The sequence below is a fragment of the Petromyzon marinus genome, chromosome 3 (assembly GCF_048934315.1).
Source record: "Petromyzon marinus isolate PM22_M1 ecotype Great Lakes invasive population chromosome 3, UKy_Petmar_22M1.pri1.0, whole genome shotgun sequence".
NCBI lineage: Eukaryota > Metazoa > Chordata > Hyperoartia > Petromyzontiformes > Petromyzontidae > Petromyzon > Petromyzon marinus.
Window position 1 is genome coordinate 16,960,812 of NC_133669.1, and position 26,470 is coordinate 16,987,281.

The following is a 26,470-nucleotide window of genomic DNA, read 5'->3' on the forward strand; positions in this document are numbered from 1 at the left end:
GGACAGTGCATATTATTATCAGAGTTGTCTTTTTTTGTTTGCATTTTGACTGCTTGTGTTGTGGTTATTGCAAACATGATGCCTTGAATAAAGGTGTCAGTTTTTGTGCCAGTTAAAAGGGTAAAACCTATTCCTATGACTGGAGGTTCTGGCGCAGGTAATGGGCATTTACAAAAAAAAAAGCTGTGATGTGATGATACCAATACATTCTGCTTTCTTGATTTAGCATTTTTACGACCGGAAAAAAAATGGTTATCGGCAACGCTGCAATGTGTGAAATGGTTCTTCCTGTTTCACAGGAAGTTCTGTGTGAGGTGAACCTTCAAGGCAGATTCCCCCAATTGTTGTCTTTCCTCTTGTACATTGCAATTGGCTTAAGATAAGCATTGTTAGTAATTGCACTTGTAACAATAAATATGCTTAATGTTGGACGTATTGCACGCAATTACAACAAAACATGCATTTACCGGCACCTACTCGTTATGTGTGTGTTTTAGCAAGAGTATGACCACTCTATGCTGCTGCAATTAAGCCTTAATACAAAAATGTAAATATACCTGAAACCGATATACAAAACAAATCAATTACAGCACTGCAATTAATAACAATCCATAATCCCTACGTTTTAAAAAATATATTTTCTGGATATATTTTTCTAATTTAAAGTTACAGTTATCACCATACTGATAACAGTGATCTGGTATATTTTGCTGTGTATTCCAATACCAAATCTACATACTTTAGACTAATCCGGTTCTGTGGTGTAAACATTTTCCTGTACGAGGTGACTATTTTTCCATGTTTTTATAAAAATGTCAAAGAATATGAATAGGAAAATGTCATCATTATCTTAAACCTCGTTTTATCTGCATAACCGGGCCGCTGACTTTACTCAATATTAACCTACGCCATTGCAACTGTTGTGCTATTTTATGACCTTATTTATATTCCAGACACCATCCTGTATTTATTGAAACACATAGCGAAAGCATATTTTACTCTTCAATACATACCAGAAATGTCACACTCCTAATTTCTGTATGCCATTGATAGTATAAACATCCAAATACTGTCAAGCAAATGCTCTCCTGAATTCTAAACTGGGCATACAATGCAATGTTTGATGGGGAAAGTCACATACACAGTAATGTAGTTGCAATGTGAACAAAAACACTGGGTTGCAGTCATCTCTCCTGACCATATTTCCAAAACGTGGTTAATTCTGCACCTTAATTCCAGGTACCAGTTATTAAAAGCTATTTGTATGAGCACAAATCCCGGTTAACAAACATCATAGAACACTTCAACAAATACCGTTCACATGCAAACTCGCCGCCTTTCCACATGGCAATAAAGTATGCTTCATACACAATATTTGGGCAGCCCATCTTTCTGCACTCTGTGTCACAGATGTGACACTTTCACACCGTAATGCATCCCACAAGAGAGTCACACACCGCCAACCATCCGGCAGAATTCACCAAGAGACCACGGTGCCCCCTGCTATGCAATCTTCCTACCTTCTCCTCAGGAAAACGCGCACCACCATGGTCGTGGGAAGAGATCAGAGCTATGCTCCAGATGGTTGCCACCGTATGTGCTCGCCGGCTTGACGAGTGAGTGCCCAAGAAAGCCCTCCTGCAGTGTGCGTGCGTTGCGCTCCCACCAGCACCGGCCTCTGAGGCAGCGTGGAGAGAAAGAGAGAGAGGGGAGGACGGAAGGAATCTATAGCAAGAGAGACTCAAACAAGGCTCACGGGGCCTGCACGCACTACATTTTGAGGCTACTGGCTCGCATAGAGGCCACAGTGACATAGCCCCGCAGTATTACAGCATGGTGAAGCCACTGTCAAGGATGTACAGCACATGTCGCCCAGTTGCAGCAAATTATGACAGGAATCGGTGAGAGCCAAATTAACAAATGCAACAGCCTGGTGAATGTCAAAACTCGAATAAGCGGCCAAAAAAGCTGCTTTGATATGTCTAACGTGCTGTGTTTTCATTGGCGATATTAACATTCGATATTGATCAATGAAAACAATGTGTTGTACTCAAGATCCACGTAACTGTAGTGTATTTTATTTTACATGACAAATTGTACCGATGTAGCTTTGATCTTTATGACCAATGCTTGGAGCAGAACACCACTGTCAAAAAATATATTTCCGGTTGTTCATCCTGACTATAGAACACTAAAACAATCACGTCATATCTGTACTCTCATAAAACACCGCTACTCTTTATGACATGTGAAATTTGGTATTTCATTTTCACTTATTATATTTCTGGAAATATGTATAATCTATCATACTCTGCTCCAGAAAAGCGATGGTCTACTTTAACTTTGATGGAGAAACCTAAACTTAACAACATCTGCACAAGCATTTTCATTGTTTCAATTACATGTTTAATTGGCAGGCATGACAGAATACATGTCCATTTCAAGGTTAGAGTGCATTACAGATCATCTATAAATGGCTGTGTGAAATACAATGCTGTTTACCATAACTCTCTTTTTGTTGCGACATCCACGTGGCAATACAACACGGTAGTCAAAACAGTGTTAGCTGTAGCTGTAACTTTCATTGTCTTTGGGTTTATAGAGCCCTGTATTTGGAGTATATACAGATATGTAAAGTGCAATACAGTTTCGTTGCATTCTCGAGTTAGATTATGAGTACATACGCAGAATTTCCCTAAATCCAATTCGATGTCAGTGTTTTCTGTTCGTGATCCCATTAACTGTGTGTATCTGCACAGATCACTGTCTTTATCCACTGCGGATAAACCCAGACAATAGGGTCATCCTGCTACCACCACCTTTTGGGTCACTCTTATCCACGCAAATGCTCAGATAATCGGATGAATTTAACGGTTCCGGAAGACCACATCCAGGTGCAATATATTGACGTTCATCGTCAATTCTGTTCCAGTCGTAACGTACTTGTGTCACGCGTTCTCCACATGACAAATTAAACAGGTAACAGATTAGCTGCAATGTTAAACTCCTTATGGGAAACTCCAGCAAAAAACAGCAATATATATCACATTGCAATGTACGATAGAGTAACACTGTACTGTAATGATGGGCTTATGAGAAGACATACAATGTTTCTGGTCAAAATATCCTGCCGTTACTATGATACGCTTTAATATGCGCGACCATCAATGGCACAAATTGCCCTCAATATTTGCATGTGTTGTGCTAAGCTCGTCTGTGTCTGAGCAGTACTAACTGTTCATTAGAGACGATAAATTAATAATAATGATTAAATAAACATCTCACACTGGACCCTACCGTCGAGCCTCCCGGTTTAAACCTTCCACTTCGCCAAATGGTCGACCATCAACCGAATCGGCATGACCTGATGCGGCTACCCGATGCATAAACGGCACATCAAAGATTCGGAGGCCTTCGAGTGGTCCGGCCACGAATCCCAAACCATCGACCGCAGCGTAAAACACTCCGCTGCTGTTTTCACTCCTTTAAAGGAGGAATGGACGTGATCCACTCTGCTTATGAACAGACAATTGAGTGGATAACAAATCTGAAATTACATCTTTCATCTGCTGATATTAATCCATACAAAAGATTAGAGACAACATACAACAAAAATACGAATTGTTTATGAAATTCATCAATAAAGGTACAATAGGATATCAGGGTTAAGGTTGAGTGGGGCCCAGATGTTGGCACTATATAAGGCTCAGGACCACTCCATATGGTAGATTATTATAGCAGGCACTCTCAGGGTTCAGCCATGTTGTGCACATGTTCCTGTCTATACAATGTACCGTAATGCACACACGAACCTATGCACTCATGAAAGAGCAATATATAACAATATACAATTTATTGCAGTACAGTGCTACTTTCCTAGAGTGTATGTGTAGTAAGTGTACGGTATTAGGGTACGCATTAGTTATAACAGAATACTGAAGAATGCAAAAATTATGTACGCATGAGAAAATATCGCCATATGTGCCATCTTAATCTATGCTGACGAAATTAATGTAACTGTACCACACACACAGTGGAATTCCTCTTATCTGTGACCATTGTATCCGTGACTCCGTTTACCTATGCTCCCGAGTTGATCTTGCGGGGCCGATATTTCCTACTTCTTATTATCTGTTATTTTCATGGATCAGAAGAGTTGTCCCAGAGTGGTCGCAACAGGAGCTAAATTCATCCCGTTAAGTTTCACGGATACAAAGGGCCACGTGGGTAACTTCATGCTTTTGTTAGGTTTTTTTGTGGCTAACAGGAGTTGTTTTGTGGATAACAGGATGAGAACTCCTCCTCTCATCTAGGGAAATATCAGAACACGGTTACACCCCGACCATGCCCCCCGAGATCAAAGTGGATAAGAGGCGTTCCACTGTATTAGTTGCTGGCACACATACATTCTTAGCGGTTGTTTAGCCTCATCGCGGTAAGGCTTCAGTCACGCTTGGCACCCTTCCTCGCCACAAAGATGAACAAAGCAATAAGCAAACTGCGTCTTGAATCAAACCATCTGGCTATAAGAGCTCCGATATGTAATATTTACCAATTCACATTCCATAAATATTAGAAGTGTGAGGAAGCATCGATTCATAGATTCCTAAGCCCACAATAAATGTACCAAAACTGCCGAAGAATCAATCATTTTCCATCTGTATGTGTTTAAATGGGTTCACATGACCCCTGTAGCTGCAATAGTGGCTACCTTGATGGTGGCATTCTAATCAAGGGCATGGTTAATCCAACATTAATTTAGCATCAATAATATTGTCTGCAACTTTTCCAGAGCGTGTACATGGACAAGTTCTATTGTTGGAAGGTTTTTTCACAACATATAGTACCGTTTTGTAAAGCAGAATACTACTTACAGATTTTTTTAAGTAAACATTATTTGGTAAAAAAAAAACATTTAACAAGAAAATTGCAGCACAGCGTTAATAGTGTACAGAACTGCAGATTTCACGTCTCAAACACATCCGTCATGACAAAATCCTCGGTGGCAGTGCGTATTTTCATACATTTCACAGCACAATTTCCTTTCACCTCTAAATTTGTGTGACTCTGTGTACTCTATAGTTGTGTGTGGATGCGCAAGTTTAGAGTGCACTGTGTGTCCAATCCCAGCCACCTGGGTTAGATTATCGGCTTTGGACAACACCAGTATGTGTGGCAAGTGGCATCTGACCCTGTCCTGGGCCTCCCGTAGGGTCTACCCAGTCCTAAATAGGTAGTCGGTGGATTGCGTAAACATTGGGGAATATGGTTGGGACTTGTGTTGGCCACACTATCCCCTCGAATGCCATTTCGACCTCACTTAAAAGGGTCCTACCAGCTCTTGACCCAAAAGTCTTTCAGGCTAAACGGGGGGTCATTGTCTTTCTATTGTATGCTCATTTCAGACCTCTCAATTTTCACGCATTATTTGTCATGTGGCCCTGGTATCGCCATAACCTGTAAGTGTTATGTTATAGCCTTGGGCTGTCTTGATCTTGCAAGTCTCAATTGGGCACCCCTGGCTTTTAATGTGTGTCAATTCTGTGGTGTCACAGCACAAGAAAAAACAATGGACCATCGAGAGGTTCCCCTGACCACTGCCAGTCGTTCCCACGTCCCCTGGTGGCCACTCTTACTCATTTCCCACGTTGGTGCCACAAGATATTCACCGTAGGAGAAGCACGGCATACAAATTCTAGATGACGGAATTGCGATTTTGTTGATACGCATAGCGTATCACAATTGTACTATTTATGCGTGTCATCAAAGTACAGGAAAGTTGTCGACATAAACGTTCATGTGCAACGTGGCAGTAGTGTACTTACACGTGTTTCAGTCAGTATTCATCTGAGGCAAACACTTAAACAATGTGCTGATATTGTGTAATATCATACTGATTGCCATTTTGGTTCAACATTGCAGTACACATATTTAAATTGGTTGCCTATGCATCAGTACATTTCTATACATACAGTACAGTCATGTGGTAAATCCACGTGAAGATACGGTCGTATTTCAGATTTACTTCCATACAAATCTTGTTTTCTGTATATGTTACCACCACTGCTTCTCTATCACCACCAATGTTGCACGGCATCAGTGGAAAAAAACGCCACCTTAACATCCGCTAAAACTCCCTGTAGCACTGGCCAGCTTAAAAATCCACCTCATCACCCACACATCAAAACTCCACATTACACACACCTCATCGCCCAACCACATCAACTCACAATGTAACGCCTCTTCAACATCCATTCACGTCGTTATTCACCACTTCATATACTCGCAACACCGCGTGCTGACCTCAGCTCGTATAACGCCACCTCATGACGTGTTCACTTTGTAACCCATACCTTGCCACCAATCCATCTCATCATCGATCCAACTCACTTTACAAAAACCACACCTCTTGGGCGTTGCTGTTGTGATGCCTGTAGTTCAGCTGTAACTCTGTTGTACTATGGCTTTTGTTATCGTATGTAGTGTTTCGTGGCTAAGTTGTCGTATGGGTAGTTATGGATGAGTTAAGTGATGACGTCACCCTGCTGCTCTATATAAAACCGGGAGCAAGCGAGGGCTTTACCATTCTGGCGAATTGCCCGATGATGCTGGATGTATTTACCAGCGAAACGTCGTACTCAAACTGTAAATGTGGATTCACTCTTCAACATACCGGTGGGCTAAAGTAGTGAATTATTTGTCTTTTTGTCAACGTGACACTTTTTTTGCTGATTGGCCGTATCGGGTGGTGGAGGGTTACGACACATTTATAAATAAACGCGATCTAACCCAAAAAACCTTTATTATGGTATAGTTGTTGCATTGCCTTGTAATGAGGTTTAGCGCTTGTTTTGATGTCGTTGTTGTGATTAATTGGTGTAGAGTATTTTGTTTCATTTTATTTATGACGAAATCGCGTGCAATGTTCCCTATCTCAAATCTTGGAATCTAAGCAGGGCCTGGTTCGTGCTTGGATGGGCGACCGCCATACATGGGTTGTCATAGGGCTGCGGGGCTATGTGGTGAGCGGTGCAGCAGCATCCATTGTTGTACTGAACAATGTTCCCACTTCCATGATCTTCGCCTTCATCAACCCTGATCCAATAACCCACCTGACCTCCACGGCGTGGGGAGGCCCTCATCCAGCAATGGATTTGACAATGGATCTACATTTGATCAGATTGTTGTCGCCTGGTTTTATATTTTAACGTCGGTTTCCAGCAGTTGCAGATACGCTTTTTGAGTCTCATGGTGTTAACTGATACACAATTACCTGTAGGTTGCAGGCAGATTTATTTTTGGAAAGGCAGAAAACTGCCAAAATATGCCAGCCCTATCATCAAGGTTTTCATGGTACAACTGCAACCAAACACCACTAAATCAGTGTTTGTCCCATTTAAAAAAAATTCACAAATCCATTCATGTGCCCAACTTAAAGATACTGATCGTTACAATAACGGACTATATCACCAATTAGGGCACATGGGTGTAAAATGACAAAACTTCAAAACGATAAAGTGGTATATATGTTGAACTTTTTTAGTGGTGTCCACACACTTTAATACAGGCATTTAAATTGCTTTATTCAAAATTTAGAGTTTAGATATTTCTCATTTACATGTTAATTCAGTAACATGAGCTCTTCACCCCATTTCATGTGATGGAATAAACCTAAATTTCCCCACCCATACAAGACATAAACTGTACTGTGATTACTGAATTAGCAAGCATCTAAAGCAAGATAAATGTTTTCATTCTTAACACTCAAAGATTAAATATTATCAGCCCAAAAAAAACACGGTAATGACACGAACCACAATATTATTTTTTGTATTGCCTTTGGATTTTCTGAAACACATTGTGCATGTAAACATAGCAGTACACTGTAATGTGAAGCTGCTGTAGAGGAAGTTCACCGATAATAATGAATTGCAGGACTATTATCAGTGTGTGTACCATCATTGAGAGGGCACATTCCGTACACCCGCTCTTCTGTCTGCTTCTTTCTGGAATAAAATATCCCTCCACAGTCTTATTCAGGAGCAAGTTATTGCATCATGTTTTGGATACATTTCTTACCAATTTAGCCCGGAAAAGGGGAAAAGTTTACACGGATTTCCATTCTTGTACCACGTGGGATTTCGTCATGCACTTCTCTGTATGAACTATAAAAGATACAGAAAATACCAAAGTAACAGCTGAAGAGATAATATTTCTACAGGGCTTTTGAAAAATATTTTCTCAAACATTTCTAATCAATTCACAAAAACTACTTAGCAGCACACATCAATGCCAAACGTGTAGCACTGCAACACTTTAGAAAAAAATGCATAAAGCATTTTCCAATGAAACACATACATGCCAACAAGGTGTCTATTGCTATAAAATACTCTATTTACCCCAATATATTAGAATGTGGGGTGAAGTAATAATGCGGTGCTTAGCGCATTGCACTTTGAACTCAATTAATTAAGTTTAATTACCAGCTATGGCTAACATCAGTGGTGAATTTTTTTTTAACCGATTTATACTCAAACTTGGGGAATAAAAGAAGCACGTTTGCTAGTTTAAATGAATCCATGTAATGAGTTGCTAGACAGCATATTAACTGATGTTAATATTTTAATGTTCTAGAGAACCTCCACAGTTTACAAAGTTAGTTTTGACTTCCTGTGCTGATTGAAATAATGTGGTGTTCCTTTATGTGTTTTACATATATGTATTAAAATGAAACAAAGGTATGGTTTTCGAATATCAAGTCTGATTAAAATTTGAAAAGATAACAGTACTCTTTGGTTCTTTCAATAAAATCACGTAGGTTAAAAAAAATGTGATTTAATTTAGTTGTTTTCATTTTTTTTACCTACGTGACTTTACCGAAAGAACCAAAGAGTATGGATCCTTGCAGTCACGAAAACTTCAAATCTAGAAGATAACAGTAGTTAGTCGGCACCCACATTGTAATATGACTCAAATACGGTATAAGCAGGGCCTGATTTCAGCTGGGACTGTCTGAGTTGCATCCGGCACACCACATCAACTTTACCTATCGCTGCGGATGTCGCTACTATTCATGTGAATACTTCAGCCTACTGGTGACCCAGAAATCATTCAGTGGGAAATTAAGCCCTGAGTATAAGGCTCCAACAATGCGATTTGAAATTACTATATTTCAATCGTATTGCAGTATTTAAAAGCTACAGAGGAGAAGCAGGATGGCAGTGGGAATCATTATACTATTACTGCTCTTGCACCGTAGCCAATGCTTCAGTATCCAGTGGCTCTCGCTCCTCATATTTTGCTGTGTCGTGCTTCTGTTGAAAGGTCTTGAGAGTTGCTTGTGGGATCATCGCAGCATTCTCCTCTAAAAACTTGAGTACATATTTGTCAGCATCGGTGATAATGTACCTGTGTCCAAAAGCTGCAGAAGACATAAAAACAACACAAAACATGCTGCCTGTAAGTAGATTTATGAAGACGATTTTTTTTTAATTTCCCAAACCACATAATGGCTTTAGAGTTACTTTCCATTGATGGCAATGACTTGGTTCATCAATGATGGCAGTCATATATATTTAAAACATGTAACACAAGACTTTAAGCAATTTAGAGCTTTAAGATGATGCTGCCATGTAAGTGAAAACAATACATCTCCAGGCTGTAATACTTGCAGGCCCAAAATCGAAAATGTTAATTTGAGGATTTTTTTTCACGGTGATTAAATAGTTAACTGCAGAGAACGATTATTTGTAACTGGTAGGGAAATAGAAGAGTGCTTGTAGAACAAAATACTCCCACCAATATCTGCACAATCCAAATTTACTTCCCTTTTAGCCAAAACAAATATGGCAACAAACTACTTTTATATTTAATCATTCCACCATAATGCATTTTAAATTACCCAAATAATGTATTCTGGCTGGGTTGGAAAATGAGGGGTCTACTCAATGCCAGAAGGTGGGTCAGATTAGTTCATTGTGTGGGACATGGAGACCTTCCACAGAGCAAATCGCTGCTGGAAGCATGGAGCATCACGACTTGACATGAAATTATGGAACATGTGAAAAATCCACCTCAGTGTATGCTTTGGCTGGCTACCAATATGCCTGCGGTGTGCAGTCTACAAGCCAGCCAACTGTCAACACTCTGCATAATCAGAAGTCGCAATGCCCTGGGAATAAATGGCATTTTCACATTTAAAAAAAAACTAACTGCATAACATCCCTCGCATCCTCACAATCAAAGTCAAATTGTGACGAAAGTGTGCTCTGATCTGTTCAGACTCCCTTGTAACACATACATTACATAATGGGTTGCTCTGGAATAAAGGTTGCTCTGCATGACTGGCTGTGTTGCTTAGTGGGTTAAATCCTCTTATAAGATTACTGCTCTGGCACCTTTGAGACCTCCATATAGTTCTGAGTTTTAATCGTGTACTAAATTATACTTGTGTGTACGAATGTATGCACAGGAATATACCTCAGAGAGTAGTGGATAGGTGAAAGCAAGCCAAAAACTAGGAAAGGAATATGTGCCTGGTTCTGTGACTGAGTAACTGAAGTGATTTATAATTGTTTCTAGAACAGCTATAAAGCTGGAATGTATCACAAATATAGTTGAGTCTGGGCTTATAAATACTACAAACCAAAATTTGCCAATTTTTGTGCCCCGAAAACATACGGCCAAAAGGTTGCTTTGTTTCTCTCATACGGCAGTCAGCCAAAATGTTTCTTTATTACGTCTCGTGATAAACACTTAATAATATTTCATTGATATCTTCAGTGAACCAAGTCATTTGACTCCTGTATAGTGTGATGCAGAGGCCACTACTGGTTTATAGTAATGACATTATATGTCACAGCCCTTTGTCGACCAACTGCTGGATGAAGGCTTCCCTATACTGTATCAGTCATTCAAATTATTTAGCCATATTTCACCCTGCTGGTCATTGCAGGTTGATGAGAGGGCAGGGGACAGGACCGGTCGATATATCACTTGCCACTGATGTTAGCTGTGGCTGGGAATAACCACTCCCTCTTGTAGGGTGGTGGTCCAGTGGTTCATGCACTACACTATAATCCTGACGATAGTATTTGGGTCCACCTCCTAAATATGGCTAACATTAGGGCCCCTCCCACTTCATCAACCAGCAATGACCAGCATTGTGAAATATCGGCAAACAACACCCACAAGCTTGCACACAAATATGTATACACAGTACATGTGGATATAACGTCAAGCACAATACTTTTGTGTAACTTTTTGCTGTTGTGCTGTATAGCTCTCTGATTTGTTTTTGGGTTGTACCGCGTGCTGTTCTGCATGACGTGTGACATTTCACTCCACGTGCTGGAAGCTTCTGCAGAAACTAAAAGTTGCGCCTAGCTGCCAGCACATCGAGCGAAACGCCGAACATCATGCCAAACATCACGCAGTACGTCTCGCAAACAGATCGGAGAGTTACCAAGCACAATGCGTTGGTATCCTTCCACTTAAGAGGCAAGATACTTTGAAGTGAAACTCCACAGACATGCTGAGGATACCGTGAATAGTGGCGCCAATGGCAAAGTCGGCTGGTCCGTAGTACTCCGGGCTCTCGGTGGAGGTGCCTGGCTTGGAGATGCGTGTCTTCTCCAGTACCTTGCCACCCACGATACCGGAGTTACGAACGGGCGGCTCGTAAATGCTGACCGTGTCCGTGGACAGGTAGTACGAGATGATAAAACGCCGTCCTCTCTCAACTGCCCGTACAGAGTCCTGGTGGAAGACACACAGGGGGATAATGCAGTTGTCATTAGTTATTTTTAAAGACTGAGATACATTCTCTTTGGTTTTTTCGGTAAAGTCACGTAGGTAAAATAAATGAAAACAACTAAATTAAATCACGACGTTTCGGAGGCAATACAAGCTTCCGTCTTCAGGTGGAAACCGTCACAGCAAAATTGCTGTATCAAGTGAAGAGAGTGATACAGCAATTTTGCTGTGACGGTTTCCAACTGAAGACGGAAGCTTGTCTTGCCTCCGAAACATCGCGTTTTAATTTAGTTGTTTTCATTTATTTTACCTACGTGACTTTACCGAAAAAACCAAAGAGTATGAATCCTTGCAGTCACGAAAGCTTCAAATCTAGAACTGAGATACATTGTTGTCGAATTTAATAATAATATTATAACAAATAATTCACTTTGATTTAAAATACCATATATGGGTCATCAGACATGTAAGTGGTGGTTTTAAGGAAAAACTGTTAGGTGTAAACTTTGCAAAAACTAAGGAATGCAGTGTAGTGATGTGTTTTTGGGTTGTACTGAATGTAGTTTGGCATGATGCTCAACGTTTCGCTATCGTGTACTGGGAGCTTTATCAGCACAACATGAGGTACAATCTTAAAACATATCAAAGAGCCGTATAGCAAATACGTAAAAACCTTCGTAGGTAGTAACAAAGGGTAAGTGATGACAAGGTGTGGTGGCATCAGCCTTGCTGACCTTTTAACCTTGACTGAATTCCTTACAAGGAGCTAGCTCTTAAAACCCTGAGCCTTTGATATTAAACGAAGGGATGCCTGTAGTGGACCATTCGCGTGTGATCTCTTACCAGCACAGCCTCGTATCGCAGCACTTTGCCGTTGTTCTCCAGCATTTTAACAACATCCTTCTTGGGCGGCTGTGGCACCAAAGTGAGGCAGTTTTGCAGCGAGTCCTCCAGGGACCCAAGCCCATTGTATGGTGGAATTTCCTTCAATAAAACGAAATACACATGAGCCGCATTAATATTTTGTATTTCACCTCCTGATACAACACTTTTTAAGGCACATAAAAGCGGCTCCTTTGAACTGTCGGTTTAGGTCTGCCAGATAGAATTTTGCCAATGGAATATTCACTACGTGTGTTGGTCTCTAGAGATTAACATTGATGCAGCTGTAGTGAGTCCAACTGAGTCGCAGACGTTGTTCCTTTTAGAGGCAACACATTTACAGTCATACCTCGGTATATGACTGCTTTGGAATACGTCGAATTTGGTATATGTCGTGTTTTGATGAGAAAAAAATGTCTTGCGATACGACGTTTTGCTTGGGATACGACGCCTCGCTTGCTAGAACTTGTCTGGGTCGGGATGAGTCACCGCGTACCCGCGTAGACCCCGTTGACGACTGAAACAAAGCACCGCTCCTCAGTCTGCCTGTACAGTAGATCTCGTTCAGTGCACAACCCTTGCTATAACTCTGTGAATTTTCACGTGTTTCAACTCCTCTCAGCAAGGTAAAGTGATGTAAAAAAATTAAATTTATTTTAATTTATTTATACATTTCTTTTAATGTATGTATGCATTTTAGTAATAAGTAGTGTTTAAATTATGTTATACAACCCCATTAATGTATAATATGCCATATCAAATATAATTTCTTATACTCTGGAACGGGTTATTTCCTACCCTTTATTTCTTATGGGAAAAATTCGTTTGGTATACATAATTTTCGGTATAAGTCCTACCTTCTGGAACGAATTAACAACGTATACTGAGGTACCACTGTATTTGTAACACCGTAACACAAAGGGGTAACTGCCCGTTTACCAGATACAACCTAGGGTGGTGACCACCCAGCTAACTACACTATACAGAGGAGTTACTGCTACGAAGGGTCGGACCCTCACTCGGGTCTCCGACCACGTGGTTCCTCGTAGGACGAAGAGCTTCCAGCTTGAGACGCCGAGCTTCCAGCTTGTAGAACGAAGAGACCCCGGTCCCTCTCAGGGACCCGCCTTATATCCCCCTAAGGTCGGTCGGGCCGCTCCGCCCTCGGCCCCGCCCGCCTTCTCGAGCATTCTCGTTCCCTCTCGATCCTTCTCGATCCTTCTCAAGAGCTCTCCCCGGACACGTGATCACCCACTAGCCCCCCCACCTGGGGCCCCCTGTGTGGACACTCGGGATCACGTGTCTACGGGGTCAACCAGAGTGCCATGGCCCGGGGCAACCTTGCCCCTGGGCTGACGCTCACCCACTCCCTCTGGTGGGAGCCCCCACCCAACGCTGTGCGTGGTGCCCGCACTATCCCTGTGCTCACCAAGCCCCGCTCGGGCTGGTACTACACACAGCCACCCACACGGTGCTGTCCACGCTAGGGCTGGTGCTACACACAGCCACCCACACGGTGCTGTCCACGCTAGGGCTGGTGTTACACACAGCCACCCACACGGTGCTGTCCACGCTAGGGCTGGTGCTACACACAGCCACCCTCACGGTGCTGTCCACGCTAGGGCTGGTGTTATACACAGCCACCCACACGTTGCTGTCCACACTAGGGCTGGTGCTACACACAGCCACCCACACGGTGCTGTCCACGCCCAGGGCTGGTGTTACACACAGCCACCCACACGGTGCTGTCCACGCTAGGGCTGGTGCTACACACAGCCACCCACACGTTGCTGTCCACGCTAGGGCTGGTGCTACACCCAGCCACCCACACGGTGCTATCCCCGCTAGGGCTGGTGCTACACACAGCCACCCACACGGTGCTGTCCACGCTAGGGTTGGTATTACACACAGCTACCCACACGGTGCTGTCCACGCTAGGGCTGGTGTTACACACAGCCACCCACACGGTGCTGTCCACGCTAGGGCTGGTGCTACACACAGCCACCCACACGTTGCTGTCCACGCTAGGGCTGGTGCTACACCCAGCCACCCACACGGTGCTGTCCACGCTAGGGCTGGTGCTATACACAGCCACCCACACGGTGCTGTCCACACTAGGGCTGGTGCTACACACAGCCACCCACACGGTGCTGTCCACGCTAGGGCTGGTACTACACACAGCCACCCACACGGTGCTGTCCACGCTAGGGCTGGTGCTATACACAGCCACCCACACGGTGCTGTCCACGATGTAGGAACATCGAACGGCGCGGCCCTTCTGGGCCGGCACCATACAGTGACATCCCCGACGTCACTACACAGCTATAAACTGATATCAATTTTTTTTTTATAATTGAGTACTGTTCTAAGACTTGCAGCTCTGGTAACGACTCATTTAGTAAAATTATGTATCAACTAGCCTTTTGCCCGTCCAAGGACGGGTGCATTGCAGTAAACCTGAAACTTGCAAGCGAAAATCAGACCGCGACGTGATATTCATTGCATCCATTCGTGTGCAATTTGTAAGGGCGCGGTGACACAGACCTATTTTATTTGAAGGTTATAATCCCTTGTTCATCATGAAGTCCTTTTTACTTTGATGTCTCAATAGCGTTACGGAGATCGCATGACATGAGGGTTCTGCCTTTGTAGTGAGGGTTGTCAGTTGACGCCGAGGAGGGGGCAGGAGGCGCCTCGCCCCCCCCATGTGGAGTGACGTCACCCGCTAATTATTATGAATGGGGGGGGGTGTCCATTTGGAGGACGTCACCTGATAATGATTATTAATGAAGGGGGCTGTTCGATGTGGAGTAACATCACCGGCTCATGATTATGAATTAGGGGGGAGGGTGCTCCATCTGGAGTGACGTCATCTGCTCATGATTATTCATGAGGGGGGGTCCATGTGGAGGACGTAACCTGTTCATGATTATTAATGAGGGGGGCTGGTCGACGTGGAGAGACGTCACGAGCGTTGCACACAGACATTCTTGGCTCATTATATTAGGTAATAGTAATGAGGACGATGTCCATTTGGAAGATGTTACCTGCTCATGATTATTAATGAGGGGGGCTGTTTGATGTGGAGTGACGTCACTTGTGCATGATTATTAGTGAGGGGGGGGGAGTACTCCATATTGAGTGACGTCACCCGCTCATGACTATTAATGAGCAGGGGTGGGGGGGTGTCCATTTGGAGGACGTCACCTGCTCATGAATATTAATTAGGGGGGGCTGGTCGATGAGGAGCGACGTCATGAGCATTAAGGACAGACATTCGTGGATGATTATATTAGGTATGAGCGAAAGCAAAATTAATGTAATCATGTCCTTGCAAATACATACACAAATTGTCTTCGTAACCATATACAGTAATACCCTGGTTTACGTCAGGGGATACTTTCTCAAAAGGTGCGATGACAAATATTGAAACGACACAAATCAAATTAACTTACAGGGTAGGTGGAGGTCGAAGGCTGAGGCGACGGATACGAGAAAGGATGGACGATGCAGTCAGCGATGTAAGTGTGGATTGAGGTAACGCAAATCGGGAATTAATAATAAACCGACGACGTATTTGCGAAACAACGTAAAAGGGGAAGGTGTAATCGGGCTATTACTATATATCAAGAGATTGAGTGGTTGTCATACAGATGTGCAAGCATGTATACAGGAGTTTTAAATATTTTTTTGAAGTGCACATATGTCGTCCACCGTGCAGTCACAAATGAACGCATCCGTTTCATATGCATGCAATATCAAGACAGACCCAATGGGTCGAGCAGTGAGCCTCACCCGTGTGATGGAGTACGAGGGGTACTGCTGGGGCGGTTCCACGGGAGTGACATCTGACATCTTGAGGTATTTCTGGTAGAAGTCCTTGGTGAAACGGTCCGCGTCGTACAGCAAGAAGCGGCGTCCCATTACCTCCACCTCCTTCCCTAGGACCAGGTCCTTGGGCGAGAGCCACCCCGACACCTCCTGGTCTGACAGCTCCAGGACGCACGATGGGAACGTAGCTGCAGGGGGGGCGGGGAGCAGGGGGCATAGTGTGAAGGGCGTCTCACCTCGCACTGTGTTTAACAACCATACTGCAGGACGTGCGTTTGTATGTATGTTGAACTTCTTTCGCACCATATGTAGCCAACCGTGCTAATCGGAGGTACGGGTGAAGGACAACATTCTAAATACCAAAAGCAGTTCTAAAGAAATTAGTTTCCAAATTAGATGTAAAAGTGCATAGCTCCAGTGGCTTTCTAATATCACAAGGAACAGCATTTCAGACGGCCGCAGAAGCACACGAGAAAGCAAGCGATGCAGTGACCATCCTTGTTCAATGGTTCGCCAAAAGCCGCTGCAAGGATGACCGGAGTTTGTGGAATTATTTATGCTCCTTGAGGGGATCAGCAAGGTATTGTGGTTCATATGTGGAAAGCACTTTGTGTGTAATTAGTGTAACCTTATAATGCAGCTCAGTAGGCACTGGATGAACATGGTCGGATCTTGCATTATCCGTCACGACACGTGGCAAATAATATTGGACACTCTGTAGCTTGGTAATGTATTTTTCCAGACGTCCCGTAGAGTAGTCAGTTGCAATAATAAAGCCTTGTCGATATAACTATGCTACACACCACCGTGTTGGCTATGTCATGACTCAATAGTTCTAGAATGTATCAAAGAGTCCTGATATTAACATTGCAAGACGTGATATTTTGCACGTGGTGATCAAACGATATGTTCTGGTCGAGTATGGTGCCGAGGGTCTTTAGATGTGTAGAAAACTCAATCCTGGAGTTTGTGACCACCACACCTAATCCTCCCACATATTTGTTTCACCTGAGCCCGAGTGCCAAAACACTTGTCATACTGATTATTTTATTGGGCCTGCTCGACTTTGGAATTCCATTCCTTCATCTCGTTTTCCCAAGTTCTTAGAATCTTGCTCAATAAAAAAACACATAACTCTTATCTTGTACACCGTCATGTATGTTGTTTATTGCTGGCCGCTTGGCGTTCTGGGCTTCTGGGCCTGTGCTTGGCAGCTGTGATTTAAAAGCATCAGTGTCACAGCGCAAGGAGCTCTGCCGTGTAAATTGAATCGTAGGTGTAGTAGCAAGGTAATGGGCTCAGGCCAGTCGCAAAAAAAAACATTAATTTGGTTTACTTGAGATTGATTGATATGAGAACACTCGTGACAGATCTTATAAAATAAATAACCGTAGTGAGGATATAAAAGTCTGTTGAAGTGACTTCAGGTCTGTGACATCTGTGTTTGTTCTCTGACACAGGGTGATGCAGGCTGTGAAAGAGCCAAAAGGACAGGCGATGACTCGGATATCACAATTGCAATGTAATATAAATCATAAGAACAAAGAAACAAGTTAACACGGTATAATGATTCAAGTAGAGTATTTGACCTAAGTATAATTTTGCCATAAAATGAAGTAGTTTTTTTTACATAAACATGGTACGTTCATGTTTATTCGCAAATTTACCAACGCAATGGGAAGAAAAATGCTTCAATACGCAACATGGACCAATTAAAAGCTAATCCAAAGTAAAAATTCAAATCACATGCTAATTATTATTATATCAATGAAAATTATCATTACATTTGTTCGCGGCCACGTGTGGTCTCTGTTTCTCGGGTGCCCCCTAAGCCCAGGAGGGGGCCCCCTCTAGTGGCCGCGCGCTGCACCTATAAACTAAAATTAAACTTTGTATTTAAACCAGATAAGGCCCACTGAGCTATATAGCTCTTTTTCAGAAACGACCTGGCCACAAATGATAGCTCAACGAAGTGGCTTATCATGTGGACATTTATAGCAGCCAAATACTCTAAACGCATGTTGATTATAAATGTAGAGGGAAAAACCGGAGGACCTGGAGAAAAATTCCCGTGACCACGGGGAGAGAGAAACACTAAAATTCCAAAAATACAGGCATCAGGGTTAGGATCGAACCCATGACCTCCTATATATCAGGAGAGGTAGTTAACATCTCGCCACCGTGGCACCCATCGATGTAAAATTATGCTTATAATGATATAATTTTTATTATGATTAATTTTTTATTATTATTAATTATAAAAATTATAAAACTTCGACAGCGCCGGTTCATGGCAAGCCATTATAAGGACATTGAACCCTTGGAGTGCGGGACCCACGGCTGATGGAGCCACGATCCTTGGGGATGCGCTGTCGACGCAGCAGCACGGGAAAGGGGTCCCGGCCATCGTTGGGCTGGTGAACCTCTCGCACTTCCAGGGTGTCGTCCACCAGGTAGTACTGCAGCACCACCGGCCGAACCTCGCCGCTCTCCTTGTCATCCCATACGCAGTAGAACCTCAGCACCTGGCCAACACAGAGCACAACAGCAACGTTTCTCTCCGGGTCCTGGAGTTGCTGCAGAAGCTGCCTAACACGTGGAGCAAAACATCAGAAATAATGCCAAGCAACTTACGGTAAAACCCGGTAGCACATCAGAGGGTTATAATTCGATTTGTGATCAGGTGCTATCAGATGTAAATGGCTGAGCGGCTTCCTCACATGTGTCAAGGAAAGGGTACCTTGCGGTCCATGGTGAGAAACTGGCCGAGCTTGTCCAAGGCGGTTTGCATTGGGGCAGCCGAAGCAGGCGGAGGCATCTCCTGGCGTGGATTTGATGGCATCGCCTCTGGCTCATTCAGCAATATCCCCTCGCTCTCCAGAAAATCCTACAGGAAGATCGCGCGGAAAAGGACAGCATGATGTACGGACTGAGGTATAACGTACAGATCATTTAAGATAATATACACACTGAAGTATAATATATAGAAATTATATTTTTAAATCAGACTCGTGTATCAGCAATGGCAAAGGCCAGGTGACTGGGCAGATATGTTATGTGAGTGCTAAACAAATGCAACATAAATTCACATACATTGAATAAATGCATATGCTGCTATAACCATTTGTCATTTTGTACATTTTTACATTTCGTGTACGCAATGAGTATCAATCAATATAATGAACGAAACAAAGAGCAATGGTAAAAAAAAACATAATCTACGTGCATTTCTTGAAAAAACCCGCTTATGAACAAATCATAAAACAAGGTGAAAGGAAAGTAAGGAAATAGGTTGTTCCTAGATCATGACCTTGTACAATTACATGTGGACTAAGGATTTAAACCAAACAATGATCTTGACGCTGTATGGACACACGTCAATGTCTCAACTGATACTCAACAGGATTAGCCCATCTCAATCGTTACATTACAATGCTAAAATAGTCAATTTGGAAGGTTATTTACTCATATACATATGAATCATTTGGCGGGACCCTGGGGTCCCGCAAAAATCAGGTCAATAAATATTTTTCAGTCCGCCCACTCGTGATCCCGACAGCAACGCGCCGCCTGCCCAGACTCGCGCCAACAAGCGCCAGCAGGCGGCGATCAACACGATGGGCGCCACCCCACCGGCCAAACGCAAGCCCGGGCGTCCGCCGCAGTCGCGCGCGGCGACAACGCCCTCCGGTCAGCCGTCGATCCTCAGCTTCTTTGCCAAGGCGAGCCCGCCCCCGCAGTGAATTTAACGTGTTTATGTAATTTTTCAACTTTTTACGAAACTTAGTGCCTCGAGTAGCTCTCGACAAGGCCAATCGATTGACCACTAGTTTTGTTGTCGGGAAGGCAAGACTCGTGTCGCTACGCGGTTTTTCCCACCCCGTGACAGTGATGGGAACCTGGGGTCCCGCCAATTGCTTCATATGGGTATGAGACGTAAATACCTATGTAGAATGGAAAATTAACTCTTGAAATGGTACATAAACCACAAAACCCATATTAAACAACCAAAGAATGTGGACAAAAGATGCGACATACACTACTCTACATAGATGCTATACAGCAGTGGTTCCCAACCCTTATGGATGTGTGGACCACTGTCAACCCTCACAAAAAAATTTGCAGACCACAATTCAGTAAAAAAAATCTATGGTGTGCAGTAATGTGAAAATAAATATTGGATCTGCATAAATTCTGTGGACACCTTCCCAATCCTGTAGACCACTTGCCACGGCTTCACAGACCTTGAGTGGCCCATGAGCCACAATTTGGGAACCACTGTTATAGGGCAATGGTAGGGAATTTCATTAGGACTGCTTTTTGAGTTTAGTTAGTTGTTCTTCCCTGCACCTTCGATGAGCATGGTTGGGTACTACGGTGCAAAAGAAGGTCAATATACATACATACAATGGGAATAAAAAATGCAGTGAATTAAGTGTTTTATTGATTTGTACATAAGTAGGCTTTGGTACGTACGGCAGTGAAGCGGTCGCAGTTGATGATGTGGAAAGTCTTGCCGTACATCGTGATGCTGGTCGCCACATTGAGGTCCTTCCAGTGCCAAGTGTGCCCCTCGTTGTTCTTAGGCATTTGCTGCCTCTTCATGAGCTTCCCCTGCGTGAGACCAGAGTTCTCCACCGGGGGCTCCATCACCACCATGCTGTCATCCTCCAAGTAATAGTATATGATGACCGGACGAATGAATCCGTCTTCGTCAGAATACTCGTCCGCATTCTGCTTGAAGTAGGCATCGAACCGCAGCACCTGGCGCAAGTAAAGCAAGGACATTTTTGCAACAGAATCCTGTTTTATTTGTGACAATATTTCAGCGTTTTATGTGTGCCAATATTTCGTATGCATTTTAAGTTTGCAGAATGCCTCTGTTTGTTCCAAGAACATCTGACTGAGGTGGATACATATTTGTCGACAGATTATAATGTTCATTGCAGCTTTTGCAAATTGAACCAAAATGTTTTGTATTGCTTAACATTGTAAATTTAATTACAGTACAGTATTTATACAAGGCAATTCGCTTGGCATAGTGTGCTCTACAATGTAGTTAGCAGAGGAGCCAGGTGCTCATTTGTAGATGTTCAACTTGTTTTAAATAGATTATTTAACCTTTCTTATAACACATAATTCGTATGTATATAGAACTTCATTCACACCGTACGCAGCCAACTGTGCTAATGGGAGGTGCCTCATAACAAGACACCGCGTACTGTAAGACTAACATTACTGCCCTAAATGTCTTGAGATTGGGGTGCATTTATATGTTGTATTGATCGAAATGACACCATGAGGACAAACGGCAAACATATCCAATAATTACAATGTTTCAGTCAAATACCAGGACCAATTTATCATAGCAGTGCTGATCTGTAGAAGTACCATTGTCCAAAATCTTAGCGCGTTTCATATTTTCTGTATGTTTATTTAATAGGGGAGTGTTAATGATGGTTCGTCCTGATAGTCACTTGCACTTTATTTGACAATGTTCTTCGCATTGTCAACAGTTGAAAAAAAACGCTTCATGGCCTCTCAATATGCGCAAGTGGATAGAACACTGGATACTGTGCTTACAGCTTTGTCAAAATGTCAAGTGGCTGCACTTGCCAACACCTTACGATTTTCAACAAGTTCTTGAAAACTTGTGACATTCAATGATGCCTGACACAGCAATGAAGCACCATGTATGATACCTGCTATTTTTAGGCATTCTTCGAAAATGTTGTTGTGGAAATGCTCAACATTTTACTTTTTCTGTTGTAACAACAAATTTGCACCTGCAATCTTAAAACTAATACAGTAGTAGTGCAAGAGTATTGAAAAGGCACATTCATCTGAACACAGTTCTTCTGAATTTTGATTTAAAGCTCCACTTTTGTCTCAGTAAACCCTTTATTGTGAATTATCTAATAAGTATGCTAAACATTCAACTTTGAATCCTATACTTTTAATCCTAATACCTCTGCTCACAGTAAAAAATACACGTAATGCAATCAGTTTATAAGCCATCCATATATAATGTGATACTGTATCGTACATGACATAACATTAAATAAAATATAAACACTTTCTTGTAATTGTTTTTTTAGTCGTGATTGTTTAAGAGGTTTTCTAGCTTTCTGGAAAATAATGTGAAGTGTCCGCAAATGGACGGACAAACTGACAGATAGACTTAACATTTCATGCTCATTGTAACAAACAGCTATCGCCTCCCCAGTGATGTAGCCTGGTTGGCATGGGCCCTGGTGCATTCAATTAAATGCAGCTCCTCTGTCCAATTTCCACACCCCTCTTCATAGCCTGGCCACTTTAGGCTGCCCGATCCGTGGGTCTCAGTGCAGTTTTATGTATCAGGCAAGGCCCACTGAGCTATATAGCTCTTTTTCAGAAGCGACATGGCCACAAATGGTAGCTCAACGAAGTGGGTTTATCACGTGGAAATGTATACAAGGTAAATACTCTAAACGTATTTTTATTCTAAATGTGGAGGGAAAAACCGGAGGACCAGGATAAAAATCCACGCGACCACGGGGAGGACATGTGCACCACCACCGCTCCTGCCATAAATAATGTATCACCAACCGCGCACCTTCTTGTCCCAGATGACGTGCGCAGGCACGAACGGCGGTGGTGGTGGCGTGCGGGGTGGCCCATAGGTAAGAAGGGCCTGCTGCGTGGCCATCTCCTCCAGCTCGGCCAAAGAGGGCTGCACTTGCGTCGGACCCCACTGCGGTGCCTCTGCGCCCACGCCAGCGCTCGCCACCCGTGGCTGCGCGTACCCATTTCTGTAGTCCAGCGTCTGCAGCCGATGGAACCTGGGCTTCTGCTCTCAGCAAACATCGTTCAAGGGTTACAGTACGTTTAAGGTTGTTGTTGCAATTTGGCTATGTGGAATCGTAATTCTGCTGTGATTATAAACAGCGTGAAAATCTCAGCTTATCATCGCACATAGCCGTTAAATTGAGTCCAACTTTATGATAAGTCAATGGACAATAGACCCCATATATGCACATGCACACTGCTGATTATGCTGATGGAAAGTCATTGGTAGCATTGGTATAGTACCTCCAATTAACACGATTGACTACGTACGGTGCGAAAGAAATTCAACATACGTAGTTCATGATATCTGGATTGCTGGCTCTCCCTCTGCTTGAAGATCTTGCTCAAGACTGGTCTTTTCTCTTCTGCCTACGATTCCCTACAATAGTAATTGGATTTTTTTTACTATTGTTTTTTGTCTGTTTTAACATTTCTCTATGTATACTCTTTGGTTCTGACTTTACCGAAAGAACCAAAGAGTGTGGATTCCTGCAGACACGAAAGCTTCAAATCAAGATGACTTTATTTAATTGTAACTCTCATTGCACTTAAGGTAAATTTAATCAGAATTCCTTTCTGTCAGGCATCTTTCGATATTTTTTGTTTACATTTGAACACTATACAAATCAAACGTTTAATTGTATGGATTTCCACCCCTGGCTCAAGAACACAAAGAGACAGATACAATACGAAACAGGATTTCTCCACAAATCTGGCTGTCGCCTGATGAAGCTAGTTGTAATTACTAGTGAAACGTCGCACTCAAATTGTAAATGTTGTGGGTTTACTCTCCAACACACCGGTGTGCTGTACTAGTAACGAATTGGCACGTTTTGTTTACATGACAAACCTTACTAATTAGCTGGTCGGGTGGTGGCGGGTTTAACGACACATTTATATTTAGGCGATCTACCTGAAAAAAGAAAATTCTTATAGAGACAAATAAATACTGATCCACTCTCGTTGAGACACTGGAATACACCCTCTGCCTTAAATTTAAAACACAGACAATTATGTCCGCCTCACTATGCATTTATGCATGGCGTAATTATCAAGAGACGTTAGTAAATCCCGTAAAATGCTTTTGTTAAACTTTTATCAAGTCACGCACACGGTGCAATTGAAAATAACTCGCAACAAGAGGGCAAACACACAAACAACAACAACGAGGAGCCAACGTGGAAACAATAAACACAAGAGTGGAAGCGAGTGATACAAGCAGACAAACGAGGAGATGTAAGGCACAAATGAGAGTACACACAAGAGGGAGACACAACAGGGAGGGTTACCATGGTTGGCTACGTACGGTGCGAAAGATGTTCAACGTACATGCGTACAACAGGGGACGTAAGACATGCAGGAGAACGCATGAAAGACGGAGACATGATCTACACAAGAGACAGAAAAGGGATCACAATACGCAAACAATGAGACGTAAGAGGAGATATCGGAGGTAGAAACAACACGTACTTAGTGTGAAGAGACACGAGAAAGACACGCACACTGCGAAGGAGACGAAAGCACACGCACAGGAGACGTAACAAATAAAACTTTTAAAAGGGGGAGACGCATGTGGATTCACAAGGGCGGATGGGGTGGTGGGGGGGGGTGCGTGCGAGCCCCCCACGGAGTTGGAGTCTCACTCACGGCAGGGTCCCTGAAGGAATTCCCGGGCAAAAATGGCAGCTCCGGCGTGGACAGAGACATCTTCTTCAGTCTGACGACAACAACAACAACAAGCAAACTGAATCAATGGTCACACGGAGAGAGAGAGAGAGACTCTCACGGCTACAGCAACAGCAGCCTCCCCTGTCTGTGTCTCTGTGTCACTGCTGCTCCCACCACCCGTGTTTGTTACCGCGGGTCCGGGCCGCTGGGCTCGCAATGGGCCCAGCTCGGCTGTGGCGGCTGTCACGGCTGCGCGTCCCTGCGTCTCCACGGCGACGGTTGCCAGGCGACGGTTGCCAGGCGACAGTCTCACGTCAACAGGCGGTGGTGCCGCCACGTGCGGGCTGCTTGTTACATTTTGATTTACAGGTCCTTGCAGGGTGGGCTGGTAGGAACATTGGAATTTTGCGCAATTTTATGACATTGTTACGTAAAATTAAAATGAGATAATGTGACTTCCAAATGTTGGGTGCAATAAGACATCAAGTCTCTGCGCTGTCTATTGCTGATTTTACACCCAACAGAACGAGATTTCACTTCGTAAAGTATTGAAAGGGGACGGACGGACGGACACATTAATCTATTGCAGGCTGGTACACTCAGTTTACAACTTCGTTCCTACCAGTAATAAAAGCTTTCGTGACTGCAGCATAATTCATATTCTTAGCTTTTTCGGTAAAGTCACGTTGAAGGGAAAACAATAAAGTAATAAAATATATATAAAACAATACAAATTCTCACGACGTTTCGACCATAACAAACGGTTGTCATCAGGTGTGACGACCGAAACGTCGTGAGAATTTTTATTGTTTTATATATATTTATTATTTTATTGTTTCCCTTCAACGTGACTTTACCGAAAGAGCTAAGAATACGGAACATTATTGTTTTTTGGGGGGGCAAGTGCTGTTGGCGAGCACCAATGAAGGCCAGCACTGCACACGACGCCGGGATTGGTTAATTCCATAGTTTCATTTATTAGGTATAGCCCTGTGAGCCATTCGGCTCTTGAATCGGGTTGCAACCGCAACAAACAAAAACATGAACAAGAAAACATCTTAAAGTGATTATGGTGTAGTCAACAACAAGCACGCCCGGCCGCCTTTGTCTCCCTTGTGGCGATGTTGACACATCGCGCCAGGCACTCGTTTTTGAGGTTGATTCGACGTGGGGAAGGGGCCGTCCATAATTGACGTCACACGATTTTTTACAACCCCCCCCTTGTCACATGGCGTCACAAAAAGTCAGACCCCCCCTCAAATATGACGTCACAAAGCCCTGCACTCTGATGTAGGAGAAAACATTTATTAAAAAGTGTATTTACTTAAGTAGAACGTGATTTAAAGCTTTCGTGACTGCAGGGATTCATATTCTTGGTTCTTTCGATTAAGTCACGTAGAAGGGAAACAATAAAATAATAAAACAATAAAATTCTCACGACGTTTCGACTGCAACACAAGCAAACATCATCATTGTTTTATGTTTATTATTTTATTGTTTCCCT

The 26,470-nt window shown here is 43.1% G+C and overlaps 2 protein-coding genes across 2 annotated transcripts in view; both read right to left on the reverse strand.

Annotated features, from left to right (window-relative positions):
- Positions 1-1,766, reverse strand: part of LOC116955618 (MYND-type zinc finger-containing chromatin reader ZMYND8-like) — a 60,127-nt gene extending 58,361 nt beyond the window's left edge. Inside the window, exon 1 of the mRNA XM_032976838.2 lies at positions 1,521-1,766. Within this exon, the coding sequence (XP_032832729.1) occupies positions 1,521-1,549 (29 nt within the window). The 5' untranslated portion in view covers positions 1,550-1,766. The remainder of the gene's footprint in view (positions 1-1,520) is intronic.
- A 1,838-nt stretch (positions 1,767-3,604) lies between these two features.
- Positions 3,605-25,271, reverse strand: EFHC1 (EF-hand domain containing 1). Its single transcript, XM_032976895.2, has 10 exons — positions 25,157-25,271; positions 24,946-25,015; positions 23,066-23,299; positions 20,944-21,231; positions 19,208-19,354; positions 18,806-18,992; positions 16,432-16,655; positions 12,598-12,738; positions 11,544-11,757; positions 3,605-9,421 (listed from the first exon to the last, which is right to left on the reverse strand). Exons 2-10 carry the CDS (start codon positions 25,003-25,005, stop codon positions 9,240-9,242), a joined length of 1,677 nt encoding a protein of 558 aa, XP_032832786.2. The 5' UTR covers positions 25,006-25,015; positions 25,157-25,271; the 3' UTR covers positions 3,605-9,239.
- Between the last annotated feature and the right edge of the window lie 1,199 nt (positions 25,272-26,470).